The sequence below is a fragment of the Equus asinus genome, unplaced genomic scaffold (genome assembly GCF_041296235.1).
Source record: "Equus asinus isolate D_3611 breed Donkey unplaced genomic scaffold, EquAss-T2T_v2 contig_803, whole genome shotgun sequence".
NCBI lineage: Eukaryota > Metazoa > Chordata > Mammalia > Perissodactyla > Equidae > Equus > Equus asinus.
This window is the reverse complement of record NW_027225520.1, coordinates 2,177,823-2,204,120: the sequence shown is the minus strand read 5'-3', so window position 1 is coordinate 2,204,120 and position 26,298 is coordinate 2,177,823. Positions and strand designations below refer to the sequence as shown.

The 26,298-nt window shown below is 40.7% G+C and overlaps 1 protein-coding gene across 6 annotated transcripts in view; it reads right to left on the bottom strand.

The window, feature by feature from the left end:
• LOC139044376 (serine/threonine-protein phosphatase 2A regulatory subunit B'' subunit beta-like) overlaps window positions 1–26,001 on the bottom strand; it is a 145,173-nt gene extending 119,172 nt beyond the window's left edge. For 3 of the 6 annotated variants that reach the window (XR_011501322.1, XM_070503864.1, XM_070503866.1), the window contains exon 1: window positions 25,854–25,986. Coding sequence is in view for 4 of the 6 variants with exons in the window: in XM_070503864.1 (XP_070359965.1) it covers window positions 25,854–25,976 (123 nt within the window). In the remaining 2 variants the exon portion in view is untranslated. Of the gene's footprint in view, window positions 1–25,853 lie in introns of all 6 variants that reach the window. The other 3 variants (XR_011501323.1, XM_070503867.1, XM_070503865.1) reach the window with 2 other exon arrangements.
• Between the last annotated feature and the right edge of the window lie 297 nt (window positions 26,002–26,298).

Sequence of the window (26,298 nt, the reverse complement as noted above, 5' to 3'; positions counted from 1 at the left end):
TTTCTGGCTTTCTACTTGTCCATTTTCTCCAAATTTCCTACAATGAGCATATATTATAAAGCTGGTAGGGAAAGTTAAATGATTCTAATTGTGGTAAGCAACAATAGGACCATCCATTTTCTGCTGGCAAGTATGAATCCTAGCATCAATCATGCCAACATAAACCTTAGCTCAATATTATTTTAAAAAGTACTCTACCAAACTTCAAATATGATGATTAAGCTTTCTGAGCTTTCTACCTTAAAGTCTTAGTAGTATCTTCTTCATAAATTCTCTTTACCGATTGAGGAAGTTCCTGTCTATTCCTAGTTTTCTGAGCTGTCATTATCACCAAACAACATTGAATTTTGTCAAATGCTTTTTCTTCGCCAATTGAGACGATCTGTGGTTTTTTTCCCTCATTTTATTAATATGTATTATGTTAATTTATTTTTGTATCACAGGCATTCCTGGGATAAATCCCACTTGGTCATGGTGTATAATCCTTTAGTATGCTGCCGCATTTGCTTTGCTGGTATCTCGTTAAGGATTTTTGCGTCTATGTTTGTAAAGAGTATTGGCCTATAGTTTTGTCTGTGTATGTGATGTCAGGGTAATACTGGCCTCGTGGAATGAGTTAGGAAGTGTTTCCTCCCCTTCTATTTTTTGGAAGCGTTTGAGAGGGATTGGTGATAATTTTTCATTAAATGTTTGGTAGAATTTACCTACTTGGGTTTTTCGTTATTGGAAGGTTTTGATTGACTCAATCTTTTTATTTTTTATAGGTGTGTTCAGATTTTCTATTTCTTTTTGAGGTTGCTATGGTAGGGTGTGTGTCCATTTCATTTAGGTTATCTAATTATTTAGCATACAATTATTCACAGTATACCATTATAAACCTTTTTATTTCTGTGATGTTAGTAATAGCCTCACTTTCATTTCTGATTTTGGCAATTTGAGTCTACTCTTTTTTTTCTAGTGTAACTAAACATTTGTCAGTTTTGTTGATCTTTTCCAAAAACCAATGTTTGGTTTTGTTGATTTTCTCTATTGTTTTACTATTCTTTATTTTGTGTATCTCCATTCTAACCTAATCCTTAGTATTTCCTTCCTTCTGCTAGCTTTGGGTATAATTTCTTCTTCTATATGTCTCCTATAACTAGTTTCTTCTATATCTATAGTTTCTTCTTTTCTAATTACTTAAGTTGTAAAGTTAGGTTATTGATTTAAGATCTTCCTTCTTTTTAATGTAGACATTTACAGGTATAATTTTCCCCCTGGGCAATGCTTTCACTGAATTTGATGCTCTTGTATGTCATGGTTTTTTTTCACTCATCTCTTTTTAGTATTTTCTAATTTCCTTTGTGATGCCTTCTTGAACTCTTTTGTTGTTTCAGAGTATACTGTTTAGGTGGTGACGTCAGCATCATGGCAGAATGAGTCACTCTCTTAGTCTCTCTCCTGTAAGTTACAACTAAATGGACATGGATTAACCAGTAGAGGACTCCCTGCGCAGCACAACAGGACGTCTAAGAGATCTACACAGCTACATATCTGAAGGGGGTGGACTGGAGGACTGGGAGGCAGTGGAACTAGGTGAGCCCAAACCTTTCCCTCCTTGGTGGCAGCAAGCGAGGTCACAGATCCTCACACAGCAGCCAGTGCAACTGTAAGAGGAGGTGGGGACAGCACGGCCTGTGTGAACACTTTCGGAGTTGTAGCCCAGCCGAGGGAGTGCCCACCTGGCCCTGGTGGCCCCACCGATTGGAACACTGTACACAGAGTGGTGATGGCTCAGCCCCCACAAAGGTGCCCGTCAGCTGAGCACAGTGCAGGTGAGAAGGCACCCTGCTGACTCGGAAGGCACCCCTGCCCATGGAGCACAGCAACCACGGGACCCGCCGATGGGCAGCTCAGCCCCTGTGTAGGTGCACCTCCTGCCTAGCGCACAGCTACTCAGCTGGTCCCCTATGGAGAAGAGAAGTGCTGGCTACGGTGTCCAACATGCCCGCACAGCACAGAGGCCCTGCCTACAAGAGCAAAACCTACAGAGCAGCTGGAGCCAGCTGGAGCAAATGCAGAGTAGCCCTAATCATAAAACATCTGGCAGATGGGGCAGGATCAGAAAACACAGCTCCTGCTCCACCTCAGCAGTGGCAGGTGTAATTTCTTCTTCTATATATCTCCTATATCTAGTTTCTTCTAGATCTATAGTTTCTTCTTTTCTAGTTACTTAAGCAGTAAAGTTAGGTTATTGATTTAAGATCTTTCTTCTTTTAATGTAGACATTTACAGATATAATTTTCCCTCTAGGCAATGCATTCCCTGCATTCAATACTACCACAAATGTGCTAGTAAAGGATCAGTTCATCAAACACCATGAATAACTACAGTAACACTTCAGAGCAGAAGGAAAATGACAAGTCTCCAGAAACCAATCCTCGACTCACAGAAACTTACAATTCAAACGACAGACAATTCAAAATAGTTATCATAAAGAAGCTCAATGAGTTACAAGAAAACTCAGAAAGACAGTTAAACGTGCACACGAATAAAATCAGTGAGCAGAACAAGTGCTTCAACAAAGATTGAAACTCTAAAAACAAAACAAACAGAAATTATGGGTATGAAGAACACAATTAACGAGATAAAAAATAATCTGGAAACTATAAAAAATAGAGCTGACATTATAGATTACAGAATTAGTGATTTAGAGACTAGAAATATAGAAATGCTTCAGGTACAGGAGGAGAGAGAACTAAGATCTTTAAAAAATGAAGAAATTCTGTGAGAAATATCTGACAATTAGGAAATGCAACATAAAGATTACAAATACTCTAGATGGAGAAAGGAGCAGAGGGCTTGTTCAAAGAAATAATACCTGAGAACTTCCCAAACCTAGGGAATAAACTGGATTTACAAGTATACAAAACCAATAGATCTCCTAATTAAATCAATGCAAAAAGACCTCCTCCAAGGAATATACTAGTAAAACTGGCAAAAGTCAACAACCAAGAAAAAATATTAAGGGCAGCAAGACAGAAGAAAATAACCTACACGGGAACCCCTATCAGATTTCAGGGGATTTCTCAGCAGAAAACTTACAAGTTAAGAGAAAATGGAATGATAGATTCAAAATACTGAAAGACAAAAACTTTCAGCCAAGAATACTCTATCCAGTGGAATTATCCTTCAGATATAATGAGGAAATAAAAACCTTTCCCAGATACACAAAACCCAAGGGAGCTCAACAAGACCTCTCTGACAAGAAATGATGAAGGGAGCCCTATTTCATGTACCAAAAGGCAAAGGTTTACAAAACCTTGATCAAGGAGGTAAACAGAATCACAAAATTGCAGCTCTATATTACAATAGGTCAGTAAACACTTAATTGTAACATAAAAGACAATGGGAAGGAAAGCATACAAGTAAGTATAAACACTTCAATTTAGTCACAAACTCACAACACAGAAAACAATTTGTGAGAACAATAACTCAGAAGAGGAAAAGGAAAGGGATGGAACCTGCTTAGAATAATGGAGATAAGAGGCTATCAGAAAATGGACTATCTCATCTATGAGATCTTTTATACAAACCTCATGGTAACCACTTAAAAAAAAAGCCAGAGGAGTTGGGCTGGCCCAGTGATGCAGTGGTTAAGTTCACATGTTCTGCTCCATCGGCCCGGGTTTCACCAGTTTGGATCCCAGGTGCAGACCTACTCACTGCTTGTCAAGCCATGCTGTGGCAGGCATCCCACATATAAAACAGAGGAAGATAGGCACGGATGTTAGCTCAGGGCCAGTCTTCCTCAGCAAAAAAAAAAAAGAGGAGGCTTGGCAGTAGACGTTAGCTCAGGGCTAATCTTCCTCAAGAAAAAAAAAAAAAAACCAGAGCAGAGCCACAAATCATAAATAAAGAGAAAATTGCCAGGAGCCGTGGCTACATCATTTGATCGGCTGTTTGACAGGGTCCAGCCAATTAACGCTGAGGGGTACAGGGTCGCCCCTTGGTGAAGAATAACCGGCCGGCCCCTCACATAGTTCTGAAACCTGTGCTGCTTCTAATTGCCCTTCATTCCTTTTCCTTTCTTAACCTCCAGTTTTCACTCCTTTGGGTGGCTGCTTGGGAGGCACTACCTCCTGGGAAAATTAGATATAGTAAGAGAATGTGACCACCTGCAGGTAACTTTCAAGATATTTTTCAGTTAATTAATGGAGGAGCACACAGTCCCTTTTGAGACAAGCAGAAAGGAATCCTGCCCAGATAAGATGTCGAGTTAGGTTTATGGCCTCCATCTGGTGAATGTTTCCTTCTCCCTCCAGTTCTTTGTCTAAATATATATATGCATCGTCCTTCTAAGTTTGCTGGTTAATTGGATGATCAAGAAGTATCTATATATTATTCTTGACCTTCTGCTTTCTGTTAAAATGTTATAGAGGTTTTCTCCTAAAAGCACTAAATAATAAATAATTGATGAGTAGAAGGGCCGAGGGGTGCAGGGATGCCCCTCGGTGAAGAATGGCCGGCCGACACCCCTGATATTTTCTGAATTATATGCATGCTTTCTATCAAGGTTATGTCTATACTTGTTTCTGTTTTTCATTCTTGAAGATATATACTTTAGCTTAGCTTTTCAGCCCTTTACTTTACTAACAAAATGATACTTTCTCCAGCAGTGTGCTTAAGGGACTGTGAGCTCTACAATCTAAAAGACAAAGGAATGCTTTCACCCCCTAAAGGGCACGAAAATGTAAAGATGTTTAACTGCCCACTGAGAATGCAATTAGCCCTGGGGATAAGATACCCTGGAGTCACCTTTTGTTCCCATTAACCATCTACACTAATGGCATAAATGATTGAGGGAGGCAGGGATGGCTCCATCAGCATGTAACCAGACGGTCCGGAGGCCTGGACCTTCCCTCTTTGATTTAACCTTACCATGAATTACAACAGAAGTCTAGGTACCTATCTCTTTTAGCTTAGAGACAATAAACACTAGTTAATTGTGGAGAAGACTACCATTAACTTTAGGCTCTATAGAATAGAATGCTAATAAATATTCTTGTGCTCGTTTTTTACTTCCTTATCTCTCCGAGAATATTTGTAGAGCTATTTCTGTACTAATCCTGAAAAATATAAATACGACACTTGTGCACAGTAAAGTTGGACTTGCTAACACCAACCCAAGTCTCACGTCCCCTTTATTTTCCCCTCATTGCGCCGACGCCATCCATCCCTCAGGAACCTGGACTCGGCCGGGGCGGGACTCTGGCAGAAAATTGAGAAAACCGTCACAGAAAACCACCAGTCTGAAATAGCAGTCAGAAATACAAGGGAAAAGAAATGATAGAAATATAGAGCAACCAGAAAACAAGAGACAGAATGGCAATATTAAGCCCTCATATATCAATAATCACTCTAAATGTAAATATATGGAATTCTCCAGTCAAAAGACAGAGAGTAGCTAGACGGATTAAAAAACAAAACCCAACAATATGCTGCCTCCAGGAAACACATCCCAACTGTAAAGACAAATATATGGACAGAGTGAAGGTATGGAAGACGACAGTCCAAGCAAATGGAAAGCAAGAGAAAGAAGGTGTTGCCATACTTGTATCAGACAAAGCAGATTTCAAGATAAAAAAGACAATGAGAGACATGGAGGGGCAGGCAGCATACAATAAAAAATGGACATTCCACCAAGAGGACATAATGCTTATGAATATATACGCACCTAACACAGGAGCACCAAAGTAGAAAAAGCAACTATTAACAGACCTAAAGGGAGAAATCAACAGCAACACAATAATAGTAGTGGACTTCAACACTCCATTTAGATCAACGGATAGATCATCCAGACAGAAAGTCAACAAGGAAACAGTAGCCTTAAATGCAATACTGTTCAAGATAGACTTAACAGAGAACATTCTATGCAAAAAACAGCAGAATACACATTCTTCTCAAGTGCACATGGAACATTCTCAAGGATAGACCATATGTTGGGAAACAAGGCAAGCCTCAAGAAATTGAAGAAGATTGAAATAATATCAAGGATCTTTTCTGACCACAATGCTATGAAACTAGAAATCAGATACAAGAAAAAGGATGGGAAAGTCACAAATATGTTGAGACTAAACAACATGCTACTGAACAATCAGTGGGTCAATGGAGAAATCAAAAAATACCTGGAGACAAATGAAAATGAAAACACAACATACCAACTCTTATGGGATGAAGCAAAAGTGGGGCTAAGAGGGAAATTTACAGCAATAGAGGCCTACCTCAACAAAGACGAAAAATCTCAAATAAGTAATCTTAAACTACACCTAACAGAATTAGAAAAAGAAGAACAAACCAAGCTGAAATAATCACAAGGAGGGAAATAATAAAAATTAGAGCAGAAATAAATAAAATAGAGACTAAAAAAGCAATAGCAAGAATCAATTGAACTAAGAGCTGGCTCTTTGAGAAGATAAACAAAATTGACAAACTCTTAGCCAGACTTACTAAGGAAAAAAGAGAGAAGGCTCAAGTAAATAAAATTAAAAGTGAAAGAGGAGAAATTAAAACAGATACACAGAAATACAAAAGATTATAAGAGAATACTATGAAAAAATATATGACAACAACTTGGACAACCTAGAAGAAATGGATAAGTTCTTAGAACCATACAACCTCCCAAAACTGAATCAAGAAGAAATATAGCATCTGAAAAGACCAAAGTAAAGAGATTGAAACAGTAATCAAAAACCTCCCAAAAAATAAAAGTCCAGGACCAGATGGCTTCTCTGGAGAATTCTACCAAACATTCAAAGAAGATTTAATACCTATCCTTCTCAAACTATCCAAAAAATTGAAGAAGAAAAAATGCTTCAGAACTCATTCTATGAGGCCAAGATCACCCCAATACCAAAACCAGACAAGGACAACACAAACAAAGAAAATTACAGGCCAGTGTTGCAGATGAACATAGACGAAAACATGCTCAACAAAATATTGGCAAACTGAATATAGCAATACATTAAAAGGATCATACACCTCGGTCAAGTGGGATTTATACCAGGGATGCGTGGACTGTACATCTGCAAGTCGATCAATGTGATACACCACATTAACAAAATGAGGAATAAAACCCACATGATCATCTCAATAGATGCAGAGAACGCATTTGACAAGATCCAACATCAATTTATGATAAAAACTCTCAACAAAATGGGTATAGAAGGAAAGTATCTCAAGATAATTAAGGCCATATATGACAAACCCACAGCCAACATCATACTTAATGGTGAAAAACTGAAAGCCATCCCTCTGAGAACAGGCACAAGACAAGGGTGCTCACTCTCACCACTCCTATACTACTGGAGGTTTTGGCCAGTGCAATTAGGCAAGAAAAAGAAAAAAGAGGTCCAAAGTGGAGAAGAAGTAGAACTCTCACTGTTTGCAGATGATGTGATTCTATATATATAAAACTCTAAAGAATCTACCAGAAAACTATTAGAAATAATCAACAACAACAGAAAAGCTGCAGGATGGAATGTCAGCTTAGAAAAATCAGTTGCATTTCTATACTCTAATAACTAACAGAGTGAGGTCAAGAATATGATCCCATTTACAATCACAACAAAAAGAATAAAATATCTAGGAACAAATTTAACCAAGGACGTGAAAGACCTCTACACTTAAAAGTCTAAGACATTATGGAAAGAAGTCAAAGAAGACATAAAGAAAGGGAAAGATATTCCATGCTCATGGATTGGAACAGTAAACATAGTTAAAAGGTCCATATTACCTAAAGCAATCTACAGATTCAATGCAATCCCAATCAGAATCCCAATGACATTCTTCATGGAAATAAAATAAAGAATCCTAAAACTCATATGGAACAACAAAAGACCCCGAATAGCAAAAGGAATCCTGAGAAAAAAGAACGAAGCTGGAGGCATCACAATCCCTGACTTTAAAATATACTACAAAGCTAGAGTAATCAAAAAGCATGGTACTGGAACAAAAACAGACACACGGATCAATGGAACAGAACTGAAAGCACACTCTATGGACAGCTAATCTTTGACAAAGGAGCCAAGCACATACAATAGAGAAAGGAAAGTCTCTTCAATAAATGGTGTTAGGAAAACTAGACAGCCACATGCAAAAGAATGAAAATAGACCATTATCTTACACCATACATAAAAATTAACTCAAAATGGATTAAAGACTTGAATTAAAGACCTGAAACCATAAAACTTATACAAGAAAATATAGGTAGTACACTCTTTGACATCGGTCTTAGCAGCATCTTTTTGAATACCATGTCTCCTCAGGCAAGGGAAACAAAAGAAAAATAAACAAACAGGTCTACATCAGACTAAAAAGCTTCTGCAAGGCAAAGGGAACCATGAACAAAATGAAAAGACAACCCACCAACTGGGAGAAAATATTTACTAGTTTTATATGTGACAAGGGATTAATTTCCAAAATATATAAAGAACTCATACAACTCAACAACAATAAAACAAACAACCTAATCAAAAAGTGGGCAGAAGATGTGAACAGACATTTTTCCAAAGAAGATATACTGATGGCTAACAGGCACATGAAAAGATGTTCAGCATCACTAATTTTTAGGAAAATGCAAATCAAAACTACAAAGATATCACCTCACACCTGTCAGAATGGCTGTAATTACAAAGACAAAAAAAATTAACAAATGTTGGAGAAGATGTGGAGAAAAGGGAACCCTCATACACTGCTGGTGGGAATGCAAAGTCTTGCAGCCACTATGGAAAATAGTAGAGATTTCTAAAAAAATTAATAGAAATATCATAAAATACAGCTATCCTACTACTTGGTCTTTGTCCAAAGAACATGAAATCAACAATTCGAAGAGATTGTGCACCCCTATGTTCATTGCAGCAATATTCACAATAGCCAAGAGGTGGAAGCAACCCAAGTGCCCATCAACTGATGCATGGATAAAGAAGATGCGGTTTATATATACAATGGAATACTCTAAATACAGCTCTAAAGAAAGACAAATCATTCCGTTTGCAACAACATGGATGGACCTTGAGGGTATTATGTTAAGCGAAATAAGCGAGACAGAGAAAGACAAACACTATATTATTTCTCTCATATGTGGAAGATAACACACAGATAAAGAGAACAGATTAGTAGTTACCAGAGTGGAAGGGGTTGGGAGGGTGGTCAAAAGGGGTAAAGGGGCACATATATATGGTGACTGATAAAATTTAGACTCTTGTTGGTGAGCACGATGCAGTCTATCAAAAATCTGATAAATAATAATGTACACCTGAAATTACTCAATGTTATAAACCAATATGACCTCAATAAAATAATTGGAAAAAAAAGAGTGTACTGTTTAATTTATACATATTTATAAGTTTTCCGAATTTCCATCTGTTATTGATTTCTGGTTTTGTTCCATTGTAGTCAGAGAAGATACTTTGTAGATTCCAATCTTTTTAAATTTATTGACTCCTGCCTGTGGCCTTATATATGGTCTAACCTGGCAAATGCTCCATGTGCACAAGACAAAAATGTGAATTTTGCTCTTGTTGCGTGAAGTGTTCTATACAAGCGACTCTAGTTGGTTTATGGTATTGCTCAGGCCCTCTGTTTCCTTGATGATCTTCTTTCTGGCTGTTCTATTCATTATTGAAAGTAGAGTAGTGAATTCTTCAGCTATTATTATAGAACTGTCTATTTCCCCCTTCACCTTCAATTCTATGAATATTTGCTTCATATATGTTGGGGCATCATGGTTAGGTGCACATATGTTTTTAATTATTATATTCTCTTGATGAATTGACCCTTTTATCAATACATAATGTCCTTTTTTGTCTCTTGTAACAATTTTGACCTAAAGTCTATTTCGTCTGATAGTAATACAGTTTCCCTAGCTGTCTTTGGTTGCTACTTGCATGGAATATCTTTTTCTATTCTTTCATTTTTGACCTATTTGGTTCTTCGCACCTAAAGGGAGTCTCTTGTAGACAGCCCTCAGTTGTATTTTAGAGGTTTTTAAATCCATTTTGCCATTCTATGTCTTTTTTTTTCTCTTTAAAGATTTTATTTTTCCTTTTTCTTCCCAAAGCCCCCCGGTACATAGTTGTGTATTTTTAGTTGTGGGTCCTTCTAGTTGTGGCATGTGGGACGCTGTCTCAGCATGGCCTAATGGGCAGTGCCATGTCCGTGCCCAGGATTCGAACCAGTGAAACCCGAGCCTGCGGAAGTGGAGTGCACAAACTTAACCACTTGGCCACGGGGCCAGCCCCCATTCTCTGCCTTCTAATTGGAGAGTTTAACTCATTTACATTTAAGTAATTAGTGATTATGAAGGACTTATTTATTCTATTTTGCTATTTGTTTTCTCTACGTCATATATAATTTGTTCTTCATTTCCTCCATTACTGCTCACTTTTGTGTTTAATTGATTTTTTGGAGTGTATCATTTTGATTCTCTTCTCACTTCCTTTTCTGTGTATTTTTACATTATTTTCATAGTGGGCTTCCTAGAACTACAATAAACATCTTAAACATAACAATCTACTGTGAATTAATGCTAACTTAACTTCAAAAGGATATAAAAACTTTGATCCTATATGACTCCATCCTTTCCCTTTTATCTTATTATCATCAAACTTACATCTTTATACATTGTATGCTCATTAACATAGATTTATAATTATTTCATGCATATCCTTTTAAATCTTATAGGAATATAAAGAGGAGTCGCAAACCGGAAATGCAATAATACTGGCTTTTATATTTACCTATGTGGTTACATTTACTAGTGTTCTTTATTTCTTCTTATGGCTCTGAGATACCACCTAGTATACTTTAATTTCAGCATAAAAGAAGGCCTTGCTTTGGCATTTCTTGTTGGGAAGATCTACTGAAAACAAACTCAGCTTTTGCTTATCTGAGAATGTCTTAACTTTTCCTTCATTTTTGAAGGATTGTTATGCCAGATCTAGAATTCTTGGTTGACATTTTTTTTCTTTCAGCACTTTAAATACATCATCCCACTGCTTTCTGACCTTCTTGGTTTCTAATGAGGAATCGGCTCTTAGTCTTACTAAGGATCTCTGTACATGACAAATCACTTCTCTCTCAGTCCTTTCAAGATTCTCTGTCTGTCTTGGTATGGAGCTCTTTGTGTTTATTTTACTTGGAGTTTGACAAGCTTCTTAGACATTTAGATTGATGTCTTCCACTAAATTTGGGAAGTTTTCGGCCATTCTTTCATGATGTGTTCTTTCTGCCTTTTCGCTCTCTCCTCTCCTGCTGGGATTCTCATTACGTGTGTACTGGTGTGCTTGATGGTGTCCCACAGTTCTCTCAGTTTCTGTTTTCTTCATTGTTTTTTCTTTCAGGTTTTCCAACTGGATAATTGTAATTAACTTATCTTCCTGTTCACTATTTTTCTTCTACTTGCTCGAATATGTTTTGGAAGCCCTTGAGTAATTTTTTTTCCCTTACTGTATCTTTCAGCTCAACAATTTCTATTTAGTTCTTTTTTATGATATCTATCTCTTTGGTTTTTTCCCCAAGAACAATGTTTTATTTCTTCCAGCTTTATTAAGATATAATTGGCATAAAACATTGTGTAAGTTAAAGGTGTACAACATGATGATTTGATATACACATATTGTGAAATGTTACCACAATAAGGTTAGTTAATACATTCTTTACCTCACATAATTATCATTTTGTTGTTGTTATTGTTATGGTATAGCTCTTTATTGATATTCTCTGTTTGGTGAGATTATTCATCTAGTTTCCTTTAGTTCTTTGGCCATTGTTCCCTTTAGCTCTCAGAACATATTTTAAATAGCTGATGTAAAGTCTTTTTCTAGTAAGTCCAATGTCTGGGCTTCCTGAGGTATAGTTTCTCTTTTTCTCCCCCGTGAATGGCCGTATTTTCTTATTTCCTTATGTCCCTCATAATTTTTGTTGAAAACGACATTTTCAACATCAGAATGTGTTAACTCTGAAAATCAAATTCTCCTCCTTTCCCAAGGTTTGTTCTTGCTGCATGTTGTAGGTTGTAGTTTTTGCTTAGTGCATTTTCTAAACTGTCTTTGTAAAGACTGTATTCTTTTTCATGTCTCAACACTGAAGTTTCTGTTTCACTAGCTTAGTGGTCATCTAATGATTTGAGACTGATTTCCTTTAACACCTGGAGGCAAAAAAAGAAAATACTTTCTTGATCTTTGCAGCTTGCTTTGTGTTGGTACACTCCTTCAGCACTTAGCCAGTCTGTATACTACTCTGCCTTAGCCTTCACTTCCTGCTCCTATGAAGCATAATGACAGCCAGAGGTGAAAGCTTAGAGAACTCATATCTTTTCTGAGCATGCATCCTGTTCTGGGTATATCAAGCCTTTGCTTCCCAAAGTAAATCTCTTCTCAGCTCTTCCTCCCAGACTTCTGGCATATCCACTGTTTGCCACAACTGCAATGTTGTGCCCCAAGCAGCAGTAGCTTGTTCGTTTGTCTTTCCTTATTTTTGAGGAACACCCCATGCATAGCTGCTTTTCTACCCTGAGAGATTTCTGAGTTAGGTGAAACTAACACAAGCTCCTTACAGCATTCCTTCATGGAACCTACAGACAGGTCGAAACAAACACAATTTGTTGGGAAGAAGGTCTGCTCTGCTCTCTCTGTGACCAGTTACCCATGCTGGGAATACAGACTGCTGTCTTCAAGACTCTGCCACACCAAAGTCAGGGGATGGGGCAAGGCTGAAACACCACAGAGCTCTCCTACCACGCTGAAGTTGCCTTTTTCTTCATTCAGCATTCACTTAGTTGCTTTAAACCTTTGACTATTTTCCAGAGTTCCAACAAAGTTGATTCTGACAGTTTTTGCTCACTTTTTTCAGTGTTTCTGTGGAGGGATGGGCCCTCTGGGCTGTTTACTCTGCCATTTTTTTGTCTTGGCTATTTTGGGCCCTTCACATTGCCATATAAATTTTAAAATAAGCATTTCAATCTTCAAACACAAAAATCTGCTGGAATTTTTATTGGAATTGATATGAAAATTGAGAGCTTTATAATATTGAATTTTAAAATCTATGAACAGGATACATCCTTTATTTTAGGTGTTCTCTAAGTTTTCTCAACAACGGTCTGTAGTTTTCAGTATATGTCTTGCACATCTTTTATTACATTTATTCATAATACTATCTTAATCTGAATTAACATTTGACAGAACTATCTAGCTAGTCACTATCAGGGAATTTCATCTTCCTTTCTCCTGGTAAGCTTTTGGGACTTGAATTTAATATGTATGATACCATAACAAAATGGCAATACTGGTACTTTAGTATTTATTTTGCATATTAGGAAAACATTGGTATTTTACACGAATGTGAGATAAAATGGTCACAAACATCCACATGCTGTCCTCACATGTTGTTACCAGAAAAAGGGCCAGGAATCAGGATTAGAGAGTATTTGTACTTCTGGCTTGAGCTTTTCCAAATAGAATGATTAGGGAAGAAAATTTTGATAAAAAGAGGTGAGGAGAGGTCAGCTTTGTGAGAATGAATTTGATCTTCACGAAAAAAAGGGAGGAAAAAGGAAGAAACCCAGCAACAAAAGAAGAGAAGTAGTTGGCTTTTCAGGGGTCCTTGAATTGGTCCTGGAAACCTGCCTCTTTTTTTCCCTTTTCTCCTCAAACTTCCTTACTAGTCTCTCTGTTTCCCTAAGGTTTCTCTACCTTAATTCTAAGAAGATTCCATGGGAGACCTTTGGAATTAGATGGAGGCCCAAATTGGTTCTAATGAAATTGCAGATAACTCATAAGAAAACATGTTCAGAGTTACTAAGAACTTGGAAATTGGTAATTAAAACAAGACACCTTGGACGAATTTCAAAACTGGAAGAGGGTAAGAGTGGTAAGAACGTTTTTAAAGTAGTGCGTTCTTGTTCATTTAGAAATTTTCAAGTACCATGCAACTCTTTGGGTGTGACTCAGGAGACAAATGACTGACAAGATTTTCTTAAAGTACTGTAATAATACTATACTGAGAAGAATATTTTGCTGTTTCAGGACTTTAAAAATCTACCTTGTGAACTAATCATCCTTTAAAATTTCAATTCCTGTCACATAAGCCTCTCCCCCCCACCCCAATCCCCCCAAGCGATCACACCCTTCTCTGCACCCACGCTGTAACACATACTTTTCCACTAGCACATAGGATTGCACTTGTTTACATGTTTGTTTCCACCACAAAACAGCACGCTACTCAGGGGTAAACATCTTTTTTCTTTCTTCAATCAGTGAAAATTTATTGGGCATGTACTTACTTACATGTATGCATTTTAGAAAGTGAGCCAAAGACGAGTAAGACAATACCCCTGTTCCAAAGCAGCTTACAGTTTAGGAGAGAAACAGGGCAGTTATACGATAAAATAATACAGATCAGCATGCACCAAAGAAGAGAGGAAGGGTATATAACCTACACTGAGAGGTCAGGAAAGCTTCCCAGAAATTATAATGTTTGAGCTGTATTTGGAGGGGGAGAAAACATTTCGCTTATTTTATATGAAGATCATAAAAAGAACTTCAGACCCAAAGTTGTCTAGCTGCAGCTGGTGGCCACAGAGCCATGGCCAAGCATTATAAACTGGAAGGTTCAGATCAAATGGATTATTTCTGAGTCTGGATATTGGGTAGCTAACACATCTTAAGAGTTTTATTTCCAGCTGGAAGTCATCATTTACAAAGCACTCTCGGGGACCAGCCTGGTGGCATAGTGGTTAAGTTCGCATGCTTTGCTTTGGCAGCCTGGGGTTCGTAGGTTTGGATCCTGGGCGTGGACCTAGCACCGCTCATCAGGCCACGCTATGGCAGCATCCCACATGAAATAGAGGAAGACTGGCACAGATTTTAGCTCAGTGACAATCTTCCTCAAGCAAAAAGAGAAAGATTGGCAACAGATGTTAGCTCAGGGCCAATCTTCCTCAAGCAAACAGAGGAAGATTTGCAACAGACTAGCTCAGGGCCAATCTTTGCTGCCTGCCCCTCCCCCTCCCACACACACAAAAGGATACAAAGCACTCACTGGAATATACTAATCAGGGGCCAGCCCCACGGCTGAGTAGGTTAAAGTTCTGTGTGCTCTGCTTCAGCTGCCTGGGGGGTTCATGGGTTCGGATCCCAGGTGCAGACCTATTCCACTCGTCAGTCATGCTGTGTAGGCATTCCACGTACAAAGTAGGGGAAGATTAGCACAGATACCAGCTCGGGGTTAATCTTCCTCATGCAAAGAAAAAAAAAGGGGGGAATTGGCCAGGGATGTTAGCTCGGGGTGAATCTTCCTCACAAAGAAAAGAAAAAAAATAGAAATATACTAGTCATCACTGATTCTGCAGGCAGGGTTTATTTCAATGCCCCTAAATTGTCACCCACAAGAGCCTGAAGATCATGCTTCAACATTTCCACCACGAGTCCTACTCTATCCAGCTATACTCACATTTTCAGGACAATGACCAAATACAAAGTGGTGTCGGCGAGGATACGTCAACACGGAGTCGGGGCCGAGGCATTAGCATCTGTTTTAATTTTGAACTGTGGTACAATATACAGAAATTGACCATCTTTGCCATTTGTAAATGTACAGTTCAGTAGCGTTAAGTTCATCACACTATTGTGCAACCTCCAGAATTCTTTTCATCTTGCAAAATTGAAACTCTATATCCATTAAAAAATAACTCCCTATTCTCGCTTCTTTCAGCCCCTGGCAACCACCACTGTGTCTGTCTCTATGAATATGACTACCGTAGGCGCCTCCTATAAGTGCAATCATACAGTATTAGTCGTCTTTTGTGACTGGCTTATTTCATTCAGCATAACGTCCTCAAGGTTTATCCATGTGATAGTATGTGTCAGAATTTCCTTCATTCTAAAGCGGAGTAATATTCCCTTACATGTATATACCACGTTTTCTTTGTCCATTCACCTGTCGATGAACACTTGGGTTGCTTTTACTTTTTGCCTATTGTGAATAATGCTGTTATGAACGTAGGTGTACAAATATCTCTTTGAGATTCTGCTTCTAATTCTTTTGGATATGTACCCAGAAGAGGAATTGCTGGATCATATGGTAATTCTACTTTTAATTTTTTGAGGAATTGCCATACTATTTTCCATAGCAGCTGCACCATTTTATATTCCCACTACGCAGCAGTGCACGAGGGTTCCAATTTCTCTCTATCCTTGCCAACATTCAGTTTGTTCTTTTGATTGTAGCCATCCTAATGGGTGTGAGGTGGTATGCCACTGTGATTTTGATTTGTATTTATCTTATGATTGACAGTCATCAGTACTTTTTCCCCTAATTACGCCCAGGGAAAGTTGAGAGTGAAAGGAAGTACAAAGAGTTCTGAAGAGTAATCTCTAGGCTACTGCTGCTGTCTCCCCACCCAAATTCTACTTTCACGTATTAAAAGGAGTCAATCAAAACTCCTCCTTACTGCTAAAACCTGCATCACCCCTCCGGGCAAATGTCTCTAATTAGGATCCTTCTCCCAACAATTCAGATGTCAGGAAGCAACCAAGGCTGATTAACTGCGGTCAAGGTCCATTAACTGCGGGTTTTCGTTTCTCCAGGGAGTAATTTGAATCTCCAAGTGAACCTAATCCATAGGGAATATGCAGCAAAATGGGAAACCTGAAGGCATTTCCGTGGAATAACCTTCAGTAAATTGCTTCATCTCTTTAGGGCCAGTTTTCTTTAGCAGTCAAAATGAAGGGGCTGATTAAATGGCATCGAAGGTCCCTTGGGCTTTGACTTTCTATAATATTAGTATACTGTTACCATTGTTGATCTCATCCTTGTTCATAATTCGGCAGAACCCATTTAAATCAACATCTGATATTAACATATTGGTTCCAAGTGTATCCTTTCTAAAAAATATTTCAATGCATATTATTATACAATTAGCAGCTATAATGGCCCCCATAAGCATTTCACAGCTTCTTCAGAAATCTGACCACAAAACATCCTGCATTTCAGCTGATTTAACACCAAACCTGAATATCACGAATGATCTCTATTCAAAATGTAAATCCATCTTTAATATTTTGCATCATAGAACAGTAGTGCTGGAAGGGACACTGAGGTGATTTAGTACAATGCACTCACATTAGAATAAATAGGTACAGAGGGGTTCAGGCGACTGCCCTATGGTCACAAAGCTAGACAGAAAGAGTAAGGACTAAAATCTGTTTAAAAGCCAGATCTCTTTACATCCTGTCCAAAGTTTCTACTCCATGTTTGAAAATGTACTATTGCCCAGTCTCATAGAACTTATCATGTCTGGGTAACTGTTTCAAATCAACTATTTAGCAGCAAAAAGAAATTACTTACAGTGTTTACTGACTGGGACAGAAGCTAGATAACCATTGAAAACAGCCATTCATCGACTCATCTATCTTGGCTGTTTTGACTAAACTAATGAGTGACAACATTAGCGAAGGATAATCTACGAAAGCATGTATCTCCATCTAGAAATCCTTAAGGAAATTGGTCTATCAAATTCACTGTTGTTAGAGAGAAAGAACAACAACAAACATATGGGGTTTCATCAGACTAAAGAGCTTCTGCATGCAAAGGAAACCAGGAAGAAAACGAAAAGACAACCCACCAACTGGGAGAAAATATTGGCTGACCATATATCCAACAAGTGATTAATCTCCAAAATATATAAAGAACTCACATAATTCAAAAACAAAAAAATAACCTGATAAAAAAAATGGGCAGAGGATATGAACAGACATTTCTCCAAAGCAGATGGCCAACAGGCACACGAAAAGATGTTCAACATCACTAATCATCAGGAGAATGCAAATCAAAACTACACTAAGTATCACCTTACACCTGTCAGAATGGCTATAATCACCAAGACAAAAAAGAACAAATGTTGGAGAGTGTGTGGAGAAAAGGGAACCCTCATACACTGCTGGTGGGAATACAAACTGGTGCAGCAACTATGGAAAAACAGCATGAATATTTTTCAAAACATTAAAAATAGAAATAACACAGTATCCCACTACTGGGTATTTATCCAAAGAACATGAAATCGACAATTCAAAGAAACTTATGCACCCCTATGTTCACTGCAGCATTATTCACAACAGCCAAGATGTGGAAGCAACTCAAGCGCCCATCAACTGATGACTGGATAAAGAAGATGTGTTATATATATACAATGGAGTACTACTCAGCCATAAAAAAAAGACAAAATCATCCCACTTGCAACAACATGGATGGACCTTGAAGGTTTTATGTTAAGTGAAGTAAGCCAGGCAGAGAAAGATAAACACTGTATGATCCCATTCAAATATGGAAGACGAACAAACACATGCACAAAGAGAACTGCTTAGTGGTTACTGGGGGAAGGAGGCTGCGGGGTGGGCACAAAGGGTAAAGGGGTGCATATGTATGGTGACTGACAAAGAATAATGTACAACTGAAATTTCACGGTGTTGCAAACTATCATAACTTCAATAAAAAAAAGTCCAATATAAAACAGTGTTGCAATATACTCCCTCTTGTGTATGTCTATATAATAAATATCTCACGTGCTGTACTCATATAAAAAAAAAAATTAAGGGCTGGCCCCATGGACGAGTGGTTGAGTTCCTGCACACCGCTTCACTGGGCCAGGGTTTCACTGGTTCGGATCCTGGGCACAGACATGGCACCGTTCATCAAGCCATGCTGGGGCAGTGTCCCATATAGCACAACCAGAAGGACCTACAACTACAATGTACAACTATGTACTGGGGGGCTTTGGGGAGAAGAAAAAAAACAGATTGGCAACAGATGTTAGCTCACCTGCCAATCCTAAGAAAAAAAAAATCAGCACATGAAATCAACAACACATAAAAAGAATTATACACCATGACCAGCTAGGATTTATCACAAGTATGCAAGGCTGGTTCAACACTCAAAAGTTAATTAATGTTATCCATCACATCAATAGGCTAAAAAAAACCCCACATGATCATTTCAATAGGTTCAGGAAAAGCATTTGACAAAATCTAAACCTATTCATGATAAAAACTCTCAGTAAACAAGGAGTAGACAGGAACTTGCTCAACTTGATAAAGAATATCTACAAAAATCCTACAGCTAACATCATACTCAATGATGAGAAACTCAAAGCTATCCCACTAAGATGAGGTATGGGGATGTCCCCTCTCATTACTGCTTTTCAACATCGTACTGGAATTTCTAGTTAATGCAATAAGACAAGAAAAGGAAATAAAAAGCATATAGATTGGGAAGGAAGAAATAAAGCTGTTTTTGTTCACAAATAACATGATCACCTATTTAGAAGATCTGAAAAAATAAACTAAGATAACTCCTGAAACTAACAAGGGATTACCGCAAGGTTGCAGGATACAAGGTTAATATACAAAAGTCAACTGCTTTCTTATATACCAGCAATGAACAAGAGAAATTTGAAATTAAAAACACATCATTTACATTACCATCCTCAAAAATGAAATGCTTAGATATAAATTCGGGAAAACATGTACAAGATGTATACGTGGAAAACTACAAAACTGTGATGAAAGAAATCAAAGAACTAAAGAAATGCAGAGACACTCCATGTTCATGGAGAAGACTCAATATTGTCAAGATCCCAGTTCTTCCTAACTTCATCTATAGATTCAGTGCTATCCCAATCAAAATCCGAGCAAGCAATTTTGTGGGTATTGACAAACTGATGCTAAAGTTTATATGAAGAGGCAAACCCAGAACAGCAAAAAGACAACATTGAAGGAGAACAAAGTTGGAGGACTGACACTACCCAACTTCGGGCTACAAGTAATCAAGACAGTGTGGGATTGGCAAAGAAAAGACGAACAGATCAATGGAAAGGAATGGAGAGCCCAGAAATAGACCCACATAAATACAGCCAAGTGATATTTGACAAAAAAGAAAAGGCAGTTAAATGCAAAAAGGATAGTCATCTCAACAAATGGTGTCAAAACAACTGGACATCCATGAGTAAAGAAACAAACAAAAAACACCTAATCTAGACATGGATCTTACACTTTTCTCAAAAATTAACTCAAAATGGATCATAGACCTAAATGAAAAAGGGAAAAATATAAAACTCCTAGAAGATAACATAGGAGAAAACCCAGATGACTTTGGGTACAGTGATGACTTTTTAGATAAAACACCAAAGACACAACCCATGACAGACATAATTGATAAGTTGTACTTAATTACAAATTTCCGCTCTGTGAAAGACAAAGTCAAGAGAGCAAGATGACAAGCCACAGGATGGGAGAAAAAATTTGCAAAAGACATTTCTGATGAATGATTATTATCTAAAATATAAAAAGAACTCTTAAAACTCAACAATAAGAGAACAATCTGATTTAAAAAGCGACCCAACGGGGGCTGGCCCTGTGGCCTAGTGGTTGAGTTCAGTGTGCCTCGCTTCAGCGGCCCGTGTTCCCGGGTACAGACTTACACCACTCGTCAGACATGCTGTGGCGGTAACCCACATATAAAATAGAGGAATATTGGGGCCCAGCTCCGTGGCACAGCGGTTAAGTTCACACATTCTGCATCAGTGGCCCAGGGTTCACTGGTTCAGATCCTGGGTGCGGACCTATGCACTGCTTATCAAGCCACGCTGTGGCAGGCGTCTCACATATACAGAGGAAGATAGGCACGAATGTTAGCTCAGGGCCAATCTTCCCCAGCAAAAGGGGGAGGATTGGTGGCAGATGCTAGCTCAGAGCTAATCTTCCTTAAAAAAACAAAAATTGAGGAAGATTGGCACAGATGTTAGCTCAGGGCTCATCTTCCTCAGCAAAAGACCCCACCCCGCACAAGACCCTAACAGACGTCTCACCAAAGAAGATATACAGATCGCAAATAAGCATTTGAAAAGATGCTCCACATCATAATTCATCAGGGAAATGTAGATCAGAACGAGATACCACTAAACACCTATTAGAATGGCCAAATAGCAGAACACTGACAACAGCCAATGCTGAGGATGTGGAGCAACAGGAACTCTCATTCTTTGCTGCTGGGAGTGCAAAATGATACAGCAACTCTGGAAGATATTTTGGCAGTTTCTTACAAATCTAAACATACGCTTACCATATGATCCAGCAATCGTGCCCCTTGATATTTACTCAAAGGAGATGAAAACTTACATCTGCACAAAAACCTGCACACCGATGTTTACAGCAGCTTTACTCATAATTGCCAAAACTTGGAAGCAACCAAGATGTCCCTCAGTATGTGGATGGATAAAGAAACTCTGGTACATCTAGACAATGGAATATTATTCAGCATTTAAAAGAAATGAGCTATCAAGCCCTGAAAAGACATGGAGGAACTTTAAATGCGTATTACTAAGTGAAATAAGTCAATCTGAAAAGTCTACATACTGTATGATTCCCACTAAATGGCATTCTGGAAAAGGCAAAACTGGAGACAGTAAAAAGATCAGTGATTACCAAAGATTAGAGGGGAGGGATGAATTAGTAGAGTACAGAGGATTTTCACTGCAGTAAAAATACTCTTTGTGATACTGTGTTAACAGATACATGTCATTATACATTTGCCCAAACCAGTAGAATGTATATGACCAAGAGTGAACTGTAATGTAAACTATGTACCTTGGGTGATTATCATGAGTCAATGTAGGTTCATCAACTGTAACAAATGTAGCACCCCGGTTGGGGATGCTGCTAAAACGGGAGGCTCTCCATGTGTAAGGGCAGGGAGTATATGGGAAATCTATCTACCCCTCAATTCTGCTGTGAACCTGTAAAATGCTCTAAAAAAAATAGTCTTAATTAAAAAAAATACAAGTGAGAGAGGTCATGATTGACAGAGCGGGTGGGTACGGGATCCAGGGCACAGAAAAAGGCTTAAGCTTTGGACAAGATCAAGGAGCTTTTCCACTAAGACAAGAAGCAAGGGGGTAAAGACAGGTGCCTAGCTATACTAAGAACTTCAATATTACATAATGGTGGCATAATGGCGGGATTTATGCTGTGATTTACAAAGTTACTTGATAAACTGTACACTTCAAAATGGCTAAATGGGGCCGGCTGCGTGGCCGAGTAGTTAAGATCGCGCGCTCCGCTGCGGTGGCCCAGGGTTCGGATTCTGGGTGTGGACATGGCACCGCTCGTCAGGCCACGTCCCACATCCCACAACTAGAAGGACCTGCAACTAAGATATACAACTATGTACTAGGGTGGATTTGGGAAATAAGGCAGAAAAGAAAAAGAAAAAAAATTGCCAACAGTTAGCCCAGGTGCCAATCCTTAACAAAAAAAAGAAAGATTGGCAACAGTTGTTAGCCTAGGTGCCAATCTTTAAAAAAAAACACAAATAGCTAAAATGGTAATTTTTATGTCTATTTTACCACAATAAAAAACATATATAAAATTACTTGATTACTACCCAATTTCCATATTCTAAAAGGTTAGCGCTGACCATTACATTTCATGGTTAGCTCAAGTTTAGTTTCTATTTCACTAACTATTCTAGATTTTACATAAAACAAGTCCTATTTAACTTCTTGTGGCCATGGGAAAAGATGTATTCCACTTTATCCAGTTTACCTATTCCTACTTAATAGAATAAACCAAAGATCTTACCATCGGAAATACATCAGAACCTTCATCAAAATCCACCATACCAAAAAATATCCTGTTGGTAAATGCACTGGAGTATCGCCAGGAGTTTGCCAGGATCTGCAATTCTTCATCAGCTTGCCTGGATGCAATATGATTTTTGAAGATAACGTATAAAACATTTTTAAAAGCAATCTAGTTCATCAGCAGGAAAACAGATTCAAAGAAACAAGAGCAGTTTTTACAATGGGGTAAATATTAAAAAAAAAAAAGACAAGCAAATCAGGCACTACTGAGAGGGTTAGGACAAACCTTGGAAAACACTGCCATTGTTTTGGCACAAAAGAAGCCTAATCCCAACTGTTGGGGATTTCAACAGAAAGTAATTACCTGCCTCCGCTTCATAGTTTGTGCCTGTTTTCTTAAAGCTCTTTCAGTAGTCGCTGGAAAAATCCAGCTAATAGTCTCTACAACAATTTTTTTTTTAATTAAGAGTATGATAGCTAACAACCTTGTGAAGTCTACAACAATTTTAATACCCTAAATTACTTCTAGGAGTTCAAAGACAAGAGAAAAGTATTTCTCCAGAGAAAGCAGACGATAATATTAATCCACTAAAAAAATCTAAAGTACAAAATGCTACTTAGTAAATAAAAATACAGCCGGATGAATTACTAGGGTAAAAGATAAGAAGAATCTAGGGAATTGAGATTAATTGAAATCTCAAGTCATGTTTGACTTTTCCTTTATCACCCGCATGCTTTCAGTTTCCAAGATCTGATAATTCTTCATTTGTGATTATTTTTTAACTCCATCCCCTCCCATTTATTTTCATTGCTATCATCTAAAGTCAGATCCTTAATACCTGACATTAGAATATTAAAATACCAGCTCTAGTTTCTCCCCCTCCAATCTTTCTTACACAGTCTTCCTAAATTACCACATTTTGAAACTCTTGAAAGATAGCGCCTTAGAGGGTGGTGGCCTCAATGATCACTGGTCTATCTTCCAGCCTTGACGGTCTAACGAGCTCTGGGCGGGGAGGGGCAGCAGGAACCAGGGGGCAGACTGATGGGAACCGACTGGCTGAGGTTTTCTGATGGAGCCAGGAGGATGAGAGTAAGAGGCCGGGGTAGGGCCGGATGCAGAGAGCAGCAGCTAAGGTTATTGGCAACAGCCCTGGGGTCTCCCTCCTCCTCTTTTCAAGAGCAGTTTCTTCCTGAAAGATCCCAGGAGGTAGAAGGCCGGCCTGATCTCTCCCAGCACAAACAACCCCACTCATTATTTCAGAAATTACCGTTCCAGCTGTGCCCTGCAAGACTCGGGTCTGCGTCAAAATCCACAATTAAACTGCGAATACAACGAAAGGAGTAAAGTACTTCAAATTTCTGACAACCTCTCTTGAATCCAATTAATAATCAACAGACTTTTTTTTAATTTTTAACAGATTCAACTCCAATATGCAGATTTCACTCTAGTTTATCTAAGCTTAAGAATCAGAAAACAGGCCCGATGAGGTGTAAATACCCAATTTACCAATTTTGGCAGTCGCTTGGAGTAACCATGAATCTCTCTCAGAACAGCCCTTGCCAAGCCCAGAAACTTCCTAAACCCAAGTTCCCTATTCGGTAGGCAATTTCTATCTTTTAAGTAGTAAGAGAAAAAAGTTGAATAAGACCATTCCTTGCTTTCCACGACAGCCTGGTGAGGGTGGTAAGCCAGGGATCCCTAGTCCCAATTCATAGAAAAGGAAATGAAACTATACAAAGGGACTTGTTCAAGGTCGTGCAGCTGAAAGTGACAGCAAGATTAGAAGCAAAGTCTCCTGACTCCTGGTCCAGGACCCTCATCAGCACATAAACTGCTTCCCAGAAAAAGGCGTCCAGTCAAGAAGAGAGAACCTCCCTTAAAGCCCATCCCCCACCCCAGAACACTCACCAGGAAACTGAGTTCCACCCTTTCCCAAGCTGACCTGGCCCTTCTGCCCTGACAATCTATGACTTTGCAGCCTTGAGTGTTTGGTTAAGCTTTTGGTTTTAGATAAAAGGGGTCTTTCGCTGGCTGCTGGGAACCTGACCTCAGAGGAAGACACCACATCCCAGGCCACAACCCCTGCCCTGCCACCTGACTCCGCTCTGCCATGTAAACAAGTCAAACCCTGGGAGCGCTTAAGCACCATGAAAAACAGCCAGGCGCGGCACTTCAGAGCAATGTTTTCCATCTCGGGGGTTCTTCTGCAAAGGGACGGCGACACCTGGGTCACACCGGGCTGGAATGCGAAAGGAGCTCCCCTGCTCTCGTTCGGGGAGGGGAGGGAACGCTCTTAGAGGATGGAGGCTGGGCAGGACGGCGAGGAGGGGCCACAGACGCCTCCTGAAGAGACGGAGACGAGGCTGGGTCAGGGAGGCAAGGACCCCGCACGTCCGAAAGCCCTGCCCGTGCTCCGGAGAACCCTGGGCGCCGGGAGCGCAGGCGACCGCTGAGGGCCCCAAGGGCCACCGGGGACCGCAGCCCAACTTCCCAGGCCGCTGTCACCCACACAAAGCCCTCCTCTCCGAAGCCACTCCAGGGACGGGCCCAGGACTCGGCGTCGTTGGAGGCGGCGGCTCTGACGCCGACCCGGGAGCTCCGGGACGGGACCCAGCCCTCTCCCGACAGCGCGGGCCAGGCAAGGGGCCCGGCCCTCCGACCCCGTGTCCCCACTCCGCGCCCGGCGGGGAGGAGCCCCAGCCCCCCGCCGACAGCGGGCCCCCCAGCCGAAGTTCGAAGGCCGGACGCTCGTGCCAGCCTTCGGGACCCTGCCCCGCTCTCCGGCCGCCGACGGCGACCACGACGGGGAAGAGGGCGGCTGCGCCAGACCAGAGGGGCGCCCACGGGCCACCGCACAGTCCTCCGGCCTCAGCCGCCCCGGGCGGACGAGTCCGAGCCCGGCCCCAAGACAGACGCCGGGGTCCTGACAGCGGCGGGCCCCTCCCGAGCCCTGTGTCCCCTCCGCGGAGAAGCAGGCACGTTGGAGTCACGGCACCCCCGGCACGACTCACGCGGCGGCCGGGCCGCGGGGAGCGGGAGGAGGCGCCCCGCGGAAAACGGAGCGCCTCCCTTTGTCCCGCGCCGCCCTCGCGCTCCCCGCCGCGCCGCGCCCCGGACCCCGCACAGCCCCCGCCGGCCGGCGCACCCGCGCCCGCGAGGCCCGCGCGGCCCGCTCACCTGCGTCAGGTCCTTGTCGTTGAGCAGATGGGACTCGCGCGGCTTGAAGCAGTTCTGACACTTGCTCTTGTTGAAGATGTTGGCCTGGAACTTCCTGCACGGGTTCTCCTTGGCCGCCGACATGGTCGCGCGGCGGCGGCGCCGGCCCCGAGACCTCGCCAGGCCGGGCGCGCTGCGCGGCGGACGACGGGCGGCGCGGCGGCAGCATCCACGGCGGTGGGCGGGCCGCTCAGCGCGGGCGCCGCCGCATGCCCCGCGGCCGGCCGCCTCTCACCGTGCCGCGCGGCGGTCGGGCCTCGCGGGCGCCGGAACGCGGGCGCCTCCCCTTGCGTGGCGGCCCCGGGCGTGGGCCTCACAGAGCGCGAGGTCCCCGCCGCCCGCCCGCACGGCCGCCGAGCGCCCGCCGCAGGCCCATGGACGCGGCCCGCCCCCGGCGCCGGGTCGT